This window comes from Marmota flaviventris, chromosome 17 (genome assembly GCF_047511675.1).
Source record: "Marmota flaviventris isolate mMarFla1 chromosome 17, mMarFla1.hap1, whole genome shotgun sequence".
Taxonomy (NCBI): Eukaryota; Metazoa; Chordata; class Mammalia; order Rodentia; family Sciuridae; genus Marmota; species Marmota flaviventris.
This window is the reverse complement of record NC_092514.1, coordinates 24,861,288-24,879,006: the sequence shown is the minus strand read 5'-3', so window position 1 is coordinate 24,879,006 and position 17,719 is coordinate 24,861,288. Positions and strand designations below refer to the sequence as shown.

The 17,719-nt window shown below is 50.6% G+C and overlaps 1 protein-coding gene and 1 long non-coding RNA gene across 3 annotated transcripts in view; one reads left to right on the top strand and one right to left on the bottom strand.

Moving 5' to 3' along the window:
• Positions 1-1,372, bottom strand: part of LOC139702311 (uncharacterized) — a 56,692-nt gene extending 55,320 nt beyond the window's left edge. Inside the window, exon 1 of the long non-coding RNA XR_011704901.1 lies at positions 1,062-1,372. This is a non-coding gene — a long non-coding RNA (uncharacterized lncRNA). The remainder of the gene's footprint in view (positions 1-1,061) is intronic.
• Positions 80-17,514, top strand: Gucy2d (guanylate cyclase 2D, retinal). 2 transcript variants are annotated; one of them, XM_027946766.2, is made up of 20 exons: positions 80-168; positions 247-991; positions 1,072-1,376; positions 3,408-3,759; positions 4,261-4,345; positions 4,639-4,741; positions 5,159-5,260; positions 6,640-6,720; positions 8,622-8,828; positions 8,943-9,099; positions 9,608-9,757; positions 10,383-10,531; positions 11,072-11,235; positions 11,334-11,526; positions 11,791-11,965; positions 12,215-12,313; positions 12,551-12,645; positions 12,782-12,867; positions 13,047-13,156; positions 13,685-17,514. In XM_027946766.2, the coding sequence occupies exons 2-19, from the start codon at positions 256-258 to the stop codon at positions 13,132-13,134; spliced, it is 3,327 nt and encodes a 1,108-aa protein (XP_027802567.2). In that variant the 5' UTR covers positions 80-168; positions 247-255; the 3' UTR covers positions 13,135-13,156; positions 13,685-17,514. The 2 variants fall into 2 exon arrangements, 1 of the variants encoding a protein (XP_027802567.2); XR_011704900.1 differs by lacking the exon at positions 12,782-12,867.
• The last annotated feature ends 205 nt before the right edge of the window (positions 17,515-17,719 follow it).

The window sequence follows — 17,719 nt, the reverse complement described above, 5'->3', positions numbered from 1 at the left end:
AGGCGGGAGGGGCAAACAAGTTGGGAATGGAAAGACGGGAAGGCCGGAGAGGGCTTCCAGGACTTGCTCTCGGCCCGCATCTAAGTCGTCTGTCTGCAGAAGGGGCTCTGGAAGCAGAGACACCTCACCTGATATTCTGAACTTCTCAAAGCGGGCTTTCAGAAACAGGTTTGCAGGGAAAGCCCTACGAGAGTTTCGGGGGGGGGGGGGTCTCAATTGCTCATCCTGCTCGGTCTGTGCTCACAGAAGCTGGCAATGACTGCGTGCACCCTCCTAACCAGGGGGCTTCCTGACGTCGGGTTCTGCGCCCTTGCGCCGTGCGATGGGTCCCCTCCAAGCCTCCCGCGGGTCCTGCCCTGGCCCGGACCTCTGCTGCTCCGGTTCCTGCTCCTGCTCCTCTTCCCGCCGCCCTCTGCCCTCTCCGCGGTGTTCAAAGTGGGGGTCCTGGGCCCCTGGGATTGCGACCCCATCTTTGCCAGTGCCCGCCCGGACCTGGCCGCGGCTCTGGCAGCCGCCCGCCTGAACCATGACCTTGCTCGGGAAGGCGGCCCTCGTTTAGAGGTCGCGCTGCTGCCCGAGCCATGCCGGACGCCGGGCTCGCTGGGGGCTGTGTCCTCCGCGTTAAGCCGCGTCTCCGGCCTGGTGGGACCGGTGAACCCTGCAGCCTGCCGGCCCGCGGAACTACTAGCGCAAGAGGCTGGGGTAGCGCTGGTGCCCTGGGGTTGCCCTGGGTCGCAGGCAGCGGGCACCACTGCCCCTGCCATGACTCCCGCGGCGGATGCTCTCTACGTTCTCCTTCGAGCTTTCCGCTGGGCGTGCGTGGCCCTGGTGACAGCCCCTCAGGACCTATGGGTGGAGGCTGGACGCTCTCTGTCCAGTGCACTCAGGGCCCGGGGCCTGCCGGTCACGCTGGTGACCTCCATTGAGCCCTCCGACCTGTCTGGAGCCCGGGAGGCCCTGAAGAGGGTCCGGGACGGGCCCAGGGTCAGAGGTAGGTTCTCCAGCGGGGTACGGGGAGATGGCGGGTCCTGCCTGCAGCTGGGCACCTCAGGGAGTCAAACCTGTCCGCAGTGGTGATCATGGTGATGCACTCGGTGCTACTGGGTGGAGAGGAGCAGCGCTATCTACTGGAAGCCGCAGAGGAGCTGGGCCTGGCTGATGGCTCCCTGGTCTTCCTGCCCTTCGACACACTCCACTATGCCTTGTCACCAGGCCCGGAAGCCTTGGCCCCACTGGCCAACAGCTCCCAGCTTCGCAGGGCCCACGATGCTGTGCTCACCCTCACCCGCCACTGTCCTCCGGAAGGCAGTGTGCTGGACAGCCTGCGGAGAGCCCAAGAGCACCGGGAGTTGCCCTCTGACCTCAATCTGCAGCAGGTAGATGGGCCAAGGAAGAAGGGAGGAGAGTGACGGAAGGGGGCAGGAAAAGAGTCAAAGTGAGGAAAGGAGGATGGAGCCAATGGGGAGAGAACAGGTGCTTTAGGTATTCTGGAATTTCCTAGGTAATGTAGATAGATCCTTTGGTCTTGTTTGGGATCTTGTTATATGGGGAATTATTTTCCAGAGTATAGGCAATGAGACCTCTCAAGCCCAGCTCCAAGGAGTAAACTCTAAAGCACAAAATCATTTCCAGTGTGCTTCAAAGTAAACCCATTTCCACCACTACCTTAATATACAAAACACAATAAACGGTTGGTGTTCAACTTTTCATGCCCACATGGGAGGTATTTCCTCTAGGACCTCATCTGATAGTCTTAACTTTTTGAGGGCCTTGGCATCTTGCAAGAGCAGAAAGATCCCCAGGTGGAGCCAAGGGCTCCCATATTCAGATCCAAAGTTTATTCTCAACATCCAGCTCATATTCAGGATTCTGAGTTCCCAGAATTCCAGTTCAGACCATCTAGATCCACCCCAATTACAAAGGGAGGTTTAGAAACTATTGAGATAAAAGGGAATTTAGATATCAATTGCAGGAAATCAACCACCACCAAGACCCTACTTGAAAGGGACTACATCAGAGAGGATTGTGGGTCAAGGGGAATTGAAATAGTCCCCACAAATGTCCCCAGTCTTTCCCAAGAGGATTTGGAGTAGCCAATGGATAGAGAGGATGAGAATAATTGATGAGAGAATAAGAGTGGGATGGGATGGAGGGAGGATCAGTCAACAAAGAGGGGCAAAGAAAGTGAAGGGAAACTCTTCAGTTCTCTGTGAGTAGCATAACCTTCCACCAGCTGCTCAAGCCAGATGCAAGGAAGTCTCCCTGATTCCTCTCACTTTGTCACCCCACATCTAGACATGAAGTTAGTTCTATTATATCCTAAAGGTCATTTAAATCCATTCACTTTCTCCATCCTCTTTATCATTGCTCTGGTTCAAGCCATAGCACCTCTGGCCCAAATCTTACAACATAATCTTTCTAAATGGTCTCTGCTTCAACTCTCACCTAGCTCAGGCCTTTTCTTTTCACCCAACAACCAGATCAAGCTTTAGAAATCTGGAAAATTCTAGCATGTCACAGTGGCTTCTGGGTAACCTTCCTCCAGCCTGGGTTGGGGACACTTTTCCTATATAGATGCAGGTTGCTTCACAAGGTTTATCAGAACTTGTGTTTTCCCTTTTCTTCTGTCTTCTGTGAACTTCAACCCTGCTGAATTACTTTGGATTCTTTTTTTCTTCTGAGCTGCTGTGATTTCCTCTCTTTTACCCATCCCTCCCCTGGATGATTATGATTCATCCCCTGAGGGATGACCACTACGCCTCCTGCTCTACCTCACCACATGAGTTGGAGACCCTCATTCTTATCCAGGAAGCTTTCTCGGTTTCTCCTGCCTCTACTCACTGCATTGCTTTCACAACCATGTCTCTTTTCCTAACTAGATGAAATTTCCCTCTGGGCAGGGATGGTCTCATATACCAGTGTATCTCTAGGGCTTTACACAGTGTCTGGCTCTCTGAGAGATGGTAACTGCCAATAGGAGAGGGGCCTGATGAGATCAGGAGGTAACCTTAAGGGGAAGCAGGGGGGGAAATAGGAAATAGAAGCCAAACAAAGGATGGGAAAGAAGGCTTTTGTGTGAATGGTAGGTGGTGAGATTAAAACTATATGCAGGGCAACCAACTGAAAGGAAAGGACAGAACTAGAGAGGATGGAGAGTTACAAACAACCAAAAATGAGAGAAGAACCCAAGCCCTGAAAAGAGGAACAGTCGGTAGGGAAGACCAAGTGGGATAGCCAATGGGGAGAGAGGAAGAGAGAGCCTCAGGGGAACCACTAATTAGGAGATGGGAACTGGTCAGTAGGCGCAGGGCTCCAAGGGCCCCATGAGAGAATAGGCGGGGCTGGTGATTTCCCATCTATCTGTGGGCTGTGGCTTCCAGACCTGAGTCCCTGCTTTCCTTCTCCAGGTCTCCCCCTTGTTTGGCACCATCTACGACGCGGTCTTCTTGTTGGCAAGGGGCATGGCGGGAGCGCGGGCAGCCGCCGGTGGGGGCTGGGTGTCTGGAGCAGCCGTAGCCAGGCACGTCGGGAATGCCCCAGTCCCAGGGTTCTGTGGGACTCTAGGAGAAACCGAGGAGCCCTCCTACGTACTTCTGGACACGGACGCCTCTGGAAACCGACTGTTCACCACCTATGTGCTGGACCCTGTCCGCGGCTCCCTGCGCTCTGCAGGGATCCCAGTGCACTTCCCTCGTGGCGGCCCCGCTCCAGGGCCAGATCCCTCGTGCTGGTTTGAGCCAAACGTCGTCTGCAATGGAGGTGAGGGCGAGCATCCCAGCCCCCACTGGGACAGTCAGTATAGCCTATCCACAAAATTGTGAAAGAGAGTGAACTCCTGCCCTGCAGGATTTTTTTTTTTTTAATTTTTGTTGTTGTTGTTGTTGAAAATGGACATGATGCTTTTATTTATTGTATTTATTTTTATGTAGTGCTGAGGATCGAACCCAGTGCCTCACACATGCTGGGCAATCACTGTATCACTGAGCCACAACCCTGCCCTTCAGTTCTTTCAGGCCCTTCCTGACCCTTCCAGGCCCTCCTCCAAGCCCGGACTTGCTCAGGATCCCTTTGCTCAAGCCCTGATTTATTTAGTCTGAAAGCCCTCTGAGAGATTTTCTAGCATTTCCAGACTTGGAGGAATCTGTGACTTTCCTTAGAGGCTATTCCAGCTACTATCCCCATTTCCTGGAACTCCAGGATTTGAAAGGGAACCTCTTCTTACCAAGGTCCTGAGTGTCCATCCTTTCATTGTCCCTTTAGGAGTGGAGCCAGCCCTGGTCTTTCTAGGCTTCCTGCTGGTGGTAGGAATGGGGCTTGCAGGGATCTTCCTGGCCCACTGTGTGAGGTGAGTAGGGGAGTGAGGTAAGTACAATGTGATCATGGCTCTCCACTGCCAGGGATGAAATTTTGCAGCAAAGACAGCAGCTACTCAAGAGTAGAAGAGGGGAGGATTTTTCCTGGGGCGGGAGGATAGGGATCTTGAAGGGCTGGCAGAGTCCCAAGGAAATGTCTGGTTTAGGGATGGCCACCCTCCAGTATACCTCCCCTGAACTCACATCATCCCTTCATCCCAATTCCTACTGGCCTATTCAGATGAAACTGGCCCTCCTTGCCAGTATGACCTCTTTCCATTACCAGGCACCGGCTCCTTCATATCCAAATGGTTTCTGGCCCCAACAAGATCATCCTGTCTCTGGAGGACATCACCTTCCTCCATCCACATGGGGGTAGCTCTCGAAAGGTCAGGAAAGCAGGGAGCTAGGAACCAGCTGTCTTCTCCCTATACATTTGGTCCCTTCCCTGAGCCAGCCCTCATCACAGCCACTCCCAGACCCCAGGAAGAAAGCCTGATTTTTGCCCCAGCTGTGTCTGAGGTCTGAGCTCTGGAGATCAGCAACCTCATCTGTGCCATAGGAGTGACAGCCTCTGTCCTCACTATTTTCCTGGGGTGGTGTGAAGGTGCAACAAGAAAATGAATATATTTGTTTTGTAAAGTGTTGTGCACTTCGGAAGTACTATCATTATCATCTTCCCTCATTGAAAGTTCTTCCCTTCCCCTGTTTAATTCACAAAACTCAGCCTAACCTCAATCCAAGGGTTTAAAATATACTCTGGGGTCAGAGTATATTGACTTTTTCTTTGCACCTCTGCCTCCCAGATGATCCAGGGGAGTCGATCCAGTCTGGCTGCCTTCAGCACGGCAGACATTCGAAGCATCCGCAGCCAGCCCTCAGACAGCACAAACATTGGCCTCTATGAGGTGAGCCTGAGCCAGAATGAGCTGTACTCCAGAAGGGGAAGTGAGAAAAGGTGCTCAGGCCTGGGAAGAGAGTAGGCATATTCTCAAGGGAGGCATGCAGTCATGTCAAATCCTGCAGACTCCAGGCAGCGGGAGGCCAAGTGAGACCTGGGGAGAGGTCATGGATTCCTCAATCCTGACCTGATTCTGCATCTGGGAATCTTCTCTGCTACAGGACTTTCCCTTAGCCATGATTGAAGTGAGGACTCCTCAAAGGCCAGACACAGTGACCACAGGCTGGAGCTGCTGAGCAGTGTGCTGAGACTAGCATGCAGGCTGGTGTGGCCACTGAGGCCCGGGAGCCCCTGGCCCTGCCCCTTCATAATTCCCATCCAATTCAGATCAGACTCAGAAACAGCAAGCCCTAGAGTAGAGTAAGAATGTCACAAAAGGATATTAGGACACTGTGGGGCCAGGAAATCTGAATATGATGGGCTGGATGGGAGATACTGAGAAAAGATTCAGAGGGAGCCTAGAAAGAGCTCAACTAATCAGAAAGAGAGTAGAAATTTAGAGCACCCAAGCTCCAGGTCATGGAGAGAATGCAGAAGTTCCTACTATGTCACCTAGAGACCATCATGATCATTTCTCAGAGAAGGCACTATTGCCATTTTGGACAGGTTGTTCTTTGTTGCATAGGATGACCTTGTCCCTTGAAGAATATTTAGTTTCTCTTGTCTCTGGCCCTATCCACTAAATGCAGTTTTGTGACAATTAAAAATGTCTTCACATTTATTTCCAAGTGCTCTGTAAGGATCAATGCCAAACTCTCACAACTCCCTTCTAGTTCAAATTCCTTTCCAAAGGTCAGGGAAACTTATATAATTTGCACAATGCAGGATAAAATAAGTATGAGAGACCCTTCACTCATTTGAGATGATAGCAGCAGATCATTGAATCAAGCTTGGACCCTCTGAGCAGCCACAGGAATTACATGCTAGGAACCGGGCCTGCCAATAGTTGAGGACAAGGAGGCTCCCTACCCCTCCCATCTAGTTTACATTAAAGCCTCATCTACCTAGATGCCTGACTCAAAACATGGTGCTCTGTCATGGCAAGGGATGGTGATGTCAGTGACATTGTGGTTGTAACAGTTCACTTAATGGGTGCATCTGGGGGTGGGGAAGACAACTGTATAGGTCTTTTGCCTCTCTCTCACCTAGGGGTGGGTTTTCATCTAGCTGGCTGAGAAGCAGATAGGCAGATATCAAACTCCTGCTTCTGATGCTGTCCCATAGCAGATGTGTTCTGGGACAGTGGGCAATGGAAATGTGGGCAATGGAAATGTATCATGAGGCTTTAGGAAACTAAGTTCCCTAACCTCATCCTTTCTTCTGCAGGGAGATTGGGTTTGGCTAAAGAAATTCCCAGGGGATCATCATGTAGCCATCCGCCCAGCAACTAAGACAGCCTTCTCCAAGGTAAGAGGTGATCCTATGATTGGTGCAGGGTGGTCATCAGTCCCTCCTTTCTTGCCTTCTCTTTACAGCAGCATACAGTAGTAGGTTTCAGTTAAGTGTTCCTTCCACTCTAGAGCAGATTTCTCACTATTCTGTCTCATGGCACTAGTTCTTTGATAATCTTATCACAACTTAGATGTGATAAATTACACATTAATTTATACATAAGTTATATGTTCACCTATAGGCTGACTTATTGCTGCCTCCTTCACAGACTGCAACTTAGTGAGAGTTTCCCTGTGCCCCTCCATTGTATACCCAGCATCCAACACAGGATCTGGAATATTACTGAGACCCAGTGAATATTTGCTGAAAGAATGATAGAAAATGAATTTTCACTTCTGTCAGGCCACATATGCCAAATGGCCCTAGTTGTATTGATATGTGCCTAATAGAGTGGAAAGTTGGCAAGGAGATAATAGACTGGCTGATTCTAATCTTTTCAACCTTAATGTTCCTCTTCCCCCCAATGCCATGAAATCTTTGTCTGGCTTACTTTCCTGAGGCCTCCCAGGTGTTCATGGTCACAGCTGTGGAATGATTTAAATGGACAGACTGTTGGTCAGTACACTAAGTCACCATTTAACACCAGGTGTTTAAAATGAAATCCAAGAAAATCTAGAAAGGGCACTCTTCAGCCTTTAGCTCCCACTTTTCCAGTGTCTGAGTGCTCTCTGTCCTGCCAAGTAGGTATAACCTTTTGATGCTTCCTCTGGGACCATTACTTGGCTGCATAGTCCTGTCCTACCTAACTTGGGGAGTGTGGCATCTCAGAAGCATCTGAAACACTGATGCAACACCAAATAGAGCAGCCCCAGGTCAGGCTAAAGGCACAAGCTATTTCTGATGTGTTCAGAAAGCCCTAGTGCCTCTCCACAGAGATTGTTACATTCAGAAGGAGATGGTGGTGATGGCAGGGCTTCTCCCTCATGTAGTGTTTTCCCTTAAGATGGAGGCAGTTCAGCCAGATGTGTGTGGTGCACACCTGTAATCTCAGTAATTTAGTAGGCTGAGGCAGGAGGATTACAAGTCTGAGGCCAGCCTCAGCAACTTAGTGAGATCTTGACTTAAAAAAAAAAAAGACTGAAGCCATTCAATTGGATGCAGTGGTGGTGCAGGCCTATAATCCCAGTTATGCAGGAAGCCAAAGCAGAAGAATCTCAAGTTATACTTCAGTCTTGGACAATGTAGGGAGACCTTGTTGTGAGATAAAAATAAGGGCAGGGGATGTAGTCCAATGTGCTAGGCTTTGGGTCAGTCCCCAAACTGAAAGAAAGGAGGAGGAGGAAATGGTAGAGAGGAAGAAGAGGAAAAGAAAAAGAGGAGAAAGAAAAAGAAGAAAGAAGGACAGTGAAGGGTGGAGAAGGAGAAGCAGGGGAAGGGAGGGGAGGGGAGGGAGGGTACAGTCAGGGGAGGAGAAGAAGAGGAAGGTTGAGGAAGAGAAGGAGGAGGAGAGGGGAGGAAAAAGGGAAAAAAGAAGGAAGAAGAAGGAAGAGGAGAAGGAACAACTCTGGGGCAGTTCAAAGATTGATGTTTAATAAATCAGAACCTTTCTGGGTCCTTATCACCAATGCATGGTTGTCTTTTCACTCATAACTTTAAGTTCAGCCATATTCAGTATCTGAGCACTGTGGCTTTTGACGATTTTGGTTTTCATAAAATCAACAGAAGAACCCCAAAACACACATCAAAACATCAAAACACACACGCACACACACATATTATATATGTCTTAGATTATTTCATTCATCACTCTTATCCCATCTTCCTAGTTTAGATACTTAAAAACAGACATTGAATAAAGGCCCACTACCCACATTGCTACCAGGGCAGAAAATGCCTGTCAACCTTTCTCCTCTCAGCTCAGAGAGCTCCGGCATGAGAACGTGGCCCTGTACCTAGGGCTCTTCCTGGCGGAAGCCGCAGACTGCCCTGCAGCCCCAGGGGAGGGCGTCCTGGCCGTGGTCTCAGAGCACTGTACCCGGGGCTCCCTCCACGACCTCCTCGCCCAGAGAGAAATAAAGCTGGACTGGATGTTCAAGTCCTCCCTCCTGCTGGACCTCATCAAAGTGAGGGGGAGGTTGGTGGGGGGAGGTCGTAGTAGGGCGTGTCCTGGGGGCAAGGAGAATGGGAGCAGAGAAACCGCTCTGGCTGAGGCTGCCTCTTACCCCGCCTCCTCCAAGGGAATGAGGTACCTGCACCACCGCGGCGTGGCTCACGGGCGGCTTAAGTCGCGGAACTGCGTGGTAGACGGGAGGTTTGTGCTCAAGATCACCGACCACGGCCACGGGAAACTGCTGGAGGCTCAGAGGGTGTTACCGCAGCCTCCCACGGCCGAGGGTAGGAGTCCCCCGCGTTCTACCGCGCACGGGACTAACGCCCCAGGAGTCACATAATTTCAAGGTCCCCTGCTCCCTTCCTCGCACTCTCCCCTTTCCTTATCCATTGGACGCGACTGCTACGGAAAAGGTCAGGTGACCTCTAAGATTCGGAAGATGGAATCTGTCTGGGGAGTGGGGCTGGCCAGGGGGGTGGGATTGTGCTTGAGCTCTTGACAGTGCATCCGAGTCTGCTGTAAGAGGGGCTTTGTCTGAGGGCGGGAGCCTGTGCCCAGGAGATCGAGTCTTTCCCGGGCACCGCCTTGTTTGAGGGGCGGGGCTTATTGTGAGGGCGGGACTTCTGAGACAGTTTAGTTTCAGGTAATCTTTCCTGGGGTTGGTTGCAGGGCTGCGGGGCTTGATTGTGAGTTTGGGAGTTGTTTTTTTTTTTTTTTTTTTTGGCAGGGATGAGAGTCTGTCCTCAGCTCCCCACAGCTCTCCACGTGACCATGTGTCCTTCCCCATCCCAGATCAATTATGGACAGCCCCAGAGCTGCTTCGGGACCCAGCCCTGGAGCGCCGGGGAACTATGGCGGGTGACGTCTTCAGTCTGGGTATCATCATGCAGGAGGTCGTGTGCCGCAGTCCCCCCTATGCCATGCTGGAGTTGACAGCAGAGGGTAAGGCGAATTGGGGCCAGAAAGGCATCTTACAATTAGAACAGGGCCATCCCAGACCCAGCCTTGCTTTTTTCTCTAAAGCAAAGCCTGGTGATAAGACTTAATTATGTGGGTGCGCCCTTAAAGCTGGAGTCTGAAGGGCCAGGGCAGTAGAAAGCCAAGCATCAGGATGGAGCGTGGGTGGGTGGGTTGCTTTACAGGGCCCAGACCTCAGAAGTTTCTTCTGTCCTGATGCTGGACCCAACCTGTTCCCCCATGTGACACAGCAGGCTCCTCTGTATTTCTCAAAGGTCCCAGGGAGGCTGCAGGGAGCTGGGATAAAAACACAGTCCCATTTGATTCAAATCCATATCATCATATATGGGACACTGAGCAAACTACTTCATTACCTTCTCATTTTTCTTACATGCAATAAATGTTAGTTTCTTTGTCTGTGTCACATCTTACTGATCCCAGGGTTCAGGGTCCTCTTGTTACTCCTAGAGACCCCCTTACACACTAAACTCCCTCTCCCATTGAAGCTCTGGTTTAAAGGATCCTATCTTGGGCTTCATCAGTCAGGCCAGGGTCAGAGGTATCCTCTCTCCTGGAATACTTACCCCTCACTGTCTCCTCATGCTTCCAGAGGTGGTGCAGAGGGTGCAGAGCCCCCCTCCGCTGTGTCGGCCCTCGGTATCCATGGACCAGGCACCTGTGGAGTGCATCCATCTGATGACACAGTGCTGGGCAGAACAGCCAGAACTGAGGCCCTCCATGGACCGCACCTTTGACCTGGTTAGGGCTGGGATTGGGTGAGGGCTGGGCGGGGTCCCTGGGAACCCCAGATTCTTGTAACCTAGGAAGGTCACAGGCAGGGAGGCGGGCAGGAAGGATCTTTAACCTTCAAGGTGACCTCCTAAGGGGTAGCCTGAGAACTGGAGCATGGGGGTGAGCTAGAATGGGGGCTGTAAGGCCTTTGAAGTGGGAAACAGAGCTCTGAGTGAGAGAAATATTTAATTCAATTCAAATAACATTAATTAAAAACCAAATATTTGTTTGGCTTACCTTGACAAAAAGAACCTTAGTCTGGGAATCCAAAGGCTGAGCTGCTCCAGTGCCTGTCAATTCCTGAGAATGACTACATTTGGGAACCCTCATTTCCCACATGCCTCCTAATAATGTCTGAATACACAGTGCCCAGCACTCCAGGACTGCTTCATGAATAGAAGATGAATGGTGGTTAAGGGGATGGGGAATATCGTCCCATAAAAGGTCCATGAGAAGGGCATGGTGGTCCAGATCTTCAGCAGCTTTGCCTGCTTCCTATTGTTATAGTTCAAGAGCATCAACAAGGGACGGAAGACAAACATCATCGATTCAATGCTTCGGATGCTGGAGCAGTACTCCAGTAACCTGGAGGACCTGATCCGGGAACGCACGGAGGAGCTGGAGCTGGAAAAGCAGAAGACAGACCGGCTGCTCACGCAGATGCTGCCTCCGTGGGTGCCAATATGGCGAGGAGTGGGGTGGAGAGGGCAGCTGGAGCCCAGCCAGACTGGGACTGCCTCCAGGTGACCCCACTGCCTGCCATGCCTAGATCTGTGGCTGAGGCCCTGAAGAAGGGGACACCTGTGGAGCCAGAGTACTTTGAGGAGGTGACACTGTACTTCAGTGACATTGTGGGATTCACCACCATCTCAGCCATGAGTGAGCCCATTGAGGTGGTGGACCTGCTCAACGACCTCTACACACTCTTTGATGCCATAATCGGTTCCCACGATGTCTATAAGGTGGAGTGTGCCAGGGATAAGACGTCCTGACCTTCTGTTCAACTCTGTCAATCCCAGCCCATCTGCCCCAGGCCACTAGCCCAGTACTCTTTCCCAGCCCTATTGTACCTCCCCAATCTCTTCCTCCAGCTCAGTCTCCAATTTGCAGCCTGGCTTTGCAAGATGTCTACACTAACCCCAGTTTCAGCCTTTTGATATTGATATTGGCTTTATGTATGGGGGGTGGGACACTCAGTACTGAACTGGTACAACTCCTTCTCCCAGGTGGAGACAATTGGGGATGCCTATATGGTGGCCTCGGGGCTGCCCCAGAGGAATGGGCAGCGGCATGCGGCAGAGATTTCCAACATGTCGCTGGACATCCTCAGTGCGGTGGGCTCTTTTCGCATGCGCCATATGCCCGATGTGCCAGTACGCATACGCATCGGCCTGCATTCAGGTAACTCTTGGCCAGTCTTCTCTGGGGATTTGTTCCAAATTCCTTCTACAGGAGGCAGACTTCGATGGGGCTGGGGGTGGGGGCTTGCCTTGAAAAGGATACCTTTGAGAGTGTTTATTTGGAGAGCTGGTAGAAAGTATGGGGTGCTAAGGTCCCCCCAAGGCCCTAGGTGCCGGGCACTTCTAGCTGCCGGGAGCTGCCAGTTTCAGTCCAAGTCCTTGCTGCCCGCCAACTTGAGCATCTTCGCAGGCCCGTGCGTGGCGGGCGTGGTGGGTCTCACCATGCCGCGGTACTGCCTCTTTGGGGACACCGTCAACACTGCCTCGCGCATGGAGTCCACCGGGCTGCGTGAGTGTGACAGAGGAGGGAGGAGCTGGGGGAGGGAGGAGCTGGGGGGAGGGAGGAGCTGGGGGAGGGAGGAGCTGGGGGAGGGAGGAGCTGGGGGGGGAGGGAGGAGCTGGGGGGGGAGGGAGGAGCTGGGGGGGGAGGGAGGAGCTGGGGGAGGGAGGGCGGGGCCAGAGAGGGAAACAGCTTGAGAGGTCAGGTGAGGTGAATTCCGAGCTCACGAAGTCCCCACTGTCCCAGCTTACCGCATCCACGTGAACATGAGCACGGTGCGGATTCTCCGCTCTCTGGACCAGGGCTTCCAGATGGAGCTGCGAGGCCGTACTGAGCTGAAGGTGAGGCCTGGCCCCGCCCCCTTCTGGAGAGGGACTCTTAGGGACCCAGGGTCTCTAAGCTCCACTTAGACCTGGAGATTCTCAGTCGCTCACATCAGTCCGCCTAAGTTTCCCCCCTCTCGTGTCTTCTTTCCAGGGCAAGGGCGCTGAGGACACGTACTGGCTGGTGGGCAAAATCGGCTTTAACAAGCCTATCCCCAAACCTCCGGACCTGCAACCGGGGTGAGGGTTTGGCATGCTCGGGCAGGGGAGACGGGCGCGGGCAGGGTAGGGCCCCTTCACGCATTCTCCCTGTCTCTGGCTCTGTGTCAGACCCCAGCGAGAAGCTACGATGACCAAGACCCTGCCCCCCCCCCCCATCTGAATTCCCCTTCCCTGATAATTGCCATCCTTCGACACAGGGCCAGCAACCATGGCATCAGCCTGCAGGAGATACCCGCTGAGCGGCGCCAGAAGCTGGAGAAGGCGAGGCCTGGCCAGTTCTCCTAGAAGTGAGGCCTTGCCAGGACAGGTGCAAGCTCTTCCCTCAGTCTCCAGGACCACACACTTATGTGAGATACTTCCTAGGAGACAGGTGCCTCTTTGCTAGCCTAAAGGTCTAGCACCGTCTGAAGAAAGTCCCACCTAAGCCAGGTGTCCTAATCCATCTCTGATTTAGTAAGCCCAGGCTGGTTCCTTGGATTTACCCTGGGAGGAAAGCATTTGCTACAGGGATACTGGTTCAGTAGGTCTGCACTAGTCCAGGAATCCAGGTTTAGGGAATCCTGTAATTGTGACCATGTGTCACTTCTCTGACCCTACCCTTCACAAACAGCACATACCAGGCCTCCCTAGGACACTTGGCCATGTATTGCACAAGAGACAGAACTCTAGGGGGCAACATTGGCCAGAGGACAGTGTGAAAGTTATCCCTGGAGTTCTGTTAAAGCAGAGACCTGCTCACTGCCCTCCTTGGAAAACTTCTGACCATGACCGTCCCCTTCCTAGGTGAGTCCCCATGACCCTTTTTCTCCCTCTGAGACATTCATCTTTCCCTCAGGATTATTCTGGAAGATGTTTTTCCTGGAAGTTGCTGCTATAGGTGACCTAAAGTCTGACTAAGAACTGGCTTCTGTCCAGCTCTGCCTCCAAGGATTCTGAGCCTTTACAAGAGCCAGCTGCAAACCAGCCTTGGAAAAGTCTCATGCACTCTCCAAGCTCGGATTCCACCCAATGGTGGAATGAAGGGGGGCCTAAGTGATTTTCAGCACCCCCGTGGCCCTGATAGTTGGGCTTTAGAATGGCTGGCCTTGGGATATTGGACACTGTGGCATGTGGCCCCCAGCCCAAATGATCCTGAGCCCATCAGGAGATTATGGGTGGGGCATTCCCCATTTTCCAGAGCCCCTCTAGGCTCCAGGAAGGAGGATCCATAGTTGGATGCCCTGGAGTGGAGGAATTGTGTGTTGTGTCCAGGCTTGGGTTGTTGTGTGGTGTGGGGAGGTCATGGCTTCTGTTTAGCCTCAAGCCTCATTTTCATTTTCATTGCTCCCTTTTCAGAAACTGGTTCCTTATCCAGTGGGCAAAACCAAGTCACTTACCCAAGTGCAGAGGAACATTTACTTCAATGCTTTGGGGAAAGAAAATTAAACTGCACCAAACTTTTACTAACCAGAAAACCTGAGGAATAGTCATATTCTCTGTTTTTTTGTTTTGTATCAGGGATTGAACCCAGGGGCATTTAACCAGTGAGCCACATCCCCAGCCCCTTCTTTTTTATTCTTTATTTTGAGATAGGGTCTCACTAAGTTTGCTTAGGGCCTCCCTAAGTTGCTGAGGTTGGCTTTGAACTTGCTATCCTCTTGCCTCAGCCTCCCCAGGTGCTACAATTACAGGCCTGCACCACCATCATATTCTGTTTAACTGGGTGCTACTGAAAAGCCAGTTGGACAGAAAATTCCTTCTGCTTAGATCTTCGTTACAAATGTCAATGCTCAGTCTTGGCAAGTCCCTAGCTGAAATTTCCTCTGGTGTTCCAGAGCCTAGGCTTTGGCATGTTTGACTCTTGGTGTCATTTGCTGTTGCCACACACCCTGGAAGAAATTAGCAGCAGCTGCAACCACCCACTAGGTAGACAGCATGCATCCCTTGGAGGTGTGCAATCAGAACAGGAGATGTTAGTAAACAAGGATGTGGCAGTCAGAGGGAATTCCTAGGTGGAAAGATGAACCAAGTCCTTACTGGGAAAATATTGGCTGGTGGGCCAGCAGCATCAGCATCACCTGGGAGTTTGTTAAAATGTAGAAATTTTTGGTCCCAAATCTACTGAATCAGAATCTGCATTTTAATAAGATCCCTCAAAATATTTTAGGCACACTAAAATTTATGAAGCATAACAGCAGTCAATGATTGTAGGATTCCTTAACTCTTAGAATCTTCAAGATTTCATTAAAAATGAGGCTAGAAACGAGAAGTAGAATTGCTTTGACTGACTTATGGGGTATTTTTGTTTTGAGTTAACACTTAAAAATCAAATTTAAATCACTTGTTTGGGGATGGGGATCCTGCTACCTTACTCATTCTGGCCTCAACTCAAGGTCCTTCTGTCTCAGTCTTCCCAGTATCTGGGATTCCAGGTATAGGACACTGTGCCCAGCTATACCAAATCAGTACTTTAAAAATATAAAGCCAGATGTGGTGGTGCATGTCTGTAATCCAGTGACTTGGGAGGCTGAGGCAGAGGATCACCAGTTCAAGGCCAACCTCAGCAGTGCAACTTAGATGCTGTCTCAAAAATAAATAAATAAGGTCTAGAGGTGTAGCTCAGTAGGAGAGTGTCCCTGGGTTAAAATACCCAGTACAAAAAAACAAACAAAAAAAGTATACAGTCATTCTTTGATATCCACAGGGGATTGGTTCCACGACTCCCATTACCAAAATCCTCGGATGCTCAAATCCCTTACATAATATGATATAGTATTTGCATAGAACCTATGAATATTCTGTATACTTTAAGTCATCTCTAGATTACTTATAATATTCAATACAATGTAAATGCTCTGTAAATACTTGATTTACTGTATTGTTTAAGAAATAAACAAGACAAGAAAAAGTCTGTCCATGGTCAGTACAGATGCAACCATTATAGGCCTAACTACATAGTCCAAGATCCACCAGGGGTTGAATCTGTGACTGCAGCATCCAAGGATATGCAGGACCAACTATAACAGAGTTCCCTCTTCTGAAATCAGAATCAGCAGGTGGGGCTTGCATCACCCCTAGCAACATTCTGCAGGAGCTAAGGAGCAACAATAGGTTTAATCTAGGGCTTCACACTTCAGTTCTCACAGTCCCTACAGCCTCCAAAACATCAAGATTTTTGGAACATTTCCTACATCTGGCACCTGTAGACCTTGAGTTAGGACTCCAGGAGCAGTAGATGTTAGAATGACAGATGCTCTTGAAGGTTGCTTTGCCTTTTTTTTTTTTTTTTTTTTAATTGATGGTTGGGGGGATTCCTTTTCTTTCCTAAAGATAACAAAAGAATTTATCAGAAATAGTAAATCCAGCATTTATAAGTTCTGGTTACCTAAGCTGGTGACACTTATAGTGAATAATTTAGTGCAATTAAAAAAACATTTTCAACTACATTCAAAGATGATGGATTAAAGATTAAAACAAGAAAAACCTAACATGCACACATACACATTTTTTTAAATTATTTACATTGTTAAGTATCTCCCTTAAGATTTTCTCTGAACTTAGGTCCCAGAATTAGAGGGCAGATTCCTGACAGTGTGGACCTGATAGTGTGGCTGTAGCTCTCAGTCTCCTGCTCTTTCCTTCCTCCCCCACTTCCTCTTCCTCTATCCCTCCTTTCTGTTCTGCTAGGGCCTAGGGTGGTTAATGGTGTATGATTCAGAAAGCCTCAAGAAAGTCATCCAGGGTTAGGTGCTGGAAGATTGGCTTGGGCAGGCCTGTGCAGGGCACCCAAGAAGAGGAGGAGGAGGAGGGAGCTGGGTCTTAAACCCCACCTCAGGGTAGAGGTGGAATGGACAGGAGTCAGCAGGTCCCTTCATACCTTTGACTCAGCCTCATTCCCAGGCCAGCTGGGATCTCAAATAACTGGATATGATGGGGCTGAGGCCTGGGATCATCCCCCAACCAGAATCCAAAGAGTCAGTTGGAGAAGAGAAGGGGAAAGATCGAGCTTCACCGTCCTCTCTGTCCCTCAATCTCCTTTCTCTATCCCTTTTTGTGTCTTTCCTCTAACTCTGCTGTCTCTCTAGCCCCAGGCCCCTTTCAACAGTTTCTCCCTGCCTTTCTCTGCCATTTCCCCCATTTCTGTGACACTTTTTTTCCTGGGCCTAGTCCAATTATCAATCTTAGAGTTCTACTGACTTCCTTCCCAGTTCCCCACCCTGTTGCTCTTGGAGTCTGGGCAACTCCCAGCCTGTGAGCACCTGGCCTGGTCACTGGCACTCCCTACCTTCACATGTGTTTACACTTCCTTTGCCAGCTGGCCTGCACCAGGAACCCACATTTGGGGCTATCCTTGCCTTGGGAGGGCTCTGAGGCTGGGACCATTATGGCCAAAGAGGGACCTCCAGTAGCAGTTGCTTTGAACCCACAGCATGTCTGTGGACTCACATGGCGCCTTTTCTTTGTGCTACTCCTGGGGTCTGGGCCCTGTTACCCATTCCCACCTGGACCCCAGGTACCTTCCTTTGGGGAGGTGGGGTGAGCTGCTCCTTGCCAGGGATTTGTGACACTAAATTGTAGGGCTATATTCACCAAGATCTTCTGAACGTTGCAGTGGGGACACCAGGCTATGTGCCATTGTGTTTGGGTCCTAGGATATTAAGAGTTGAAATAAAGGTGTACTCTCTTTCATGGTGTGTGGTGCTTTTGGCCTCAAGGGTGATCTGATCAGAACACCCCCACTTCTGGACTGCTTAAACCCTGGCATTGTTACTTGAGTCCTAGACCAGAGGCCAATTCTGAGGATCTCAACAAATCATATCTGTCCTTTAGCCCCAAAAAACCAAATGGAAAAAAGTAATGGTGAAAAGCAGGAAAAGAACTTTAATCCCTG

Bases quoted from the DNA above. Each gene is read 5' to 3' on its own strand.
- Gucy2d (XM_027946766.2), top strand. From the start codon at position 256: ATGACTGCGTGCACCCTCCTAACCAGGGGGCTTCCTGACGTCGGGTTC. The intron at 992-1,071 runs GTAGGTTCTCCA...ACCTGTCCGCAG, and splicing joins GGACGGGCCCAGGGTCAGAG to TGGTGATCATGGTGATGCAC. The intron at 8,829-8,942 runs GTGAGGGGGAGG...GCCTCCTCCAAG, and splicing joins TCCTGCTGGACCTCATCAAA to GGAATGAGGTACCTGCACCA.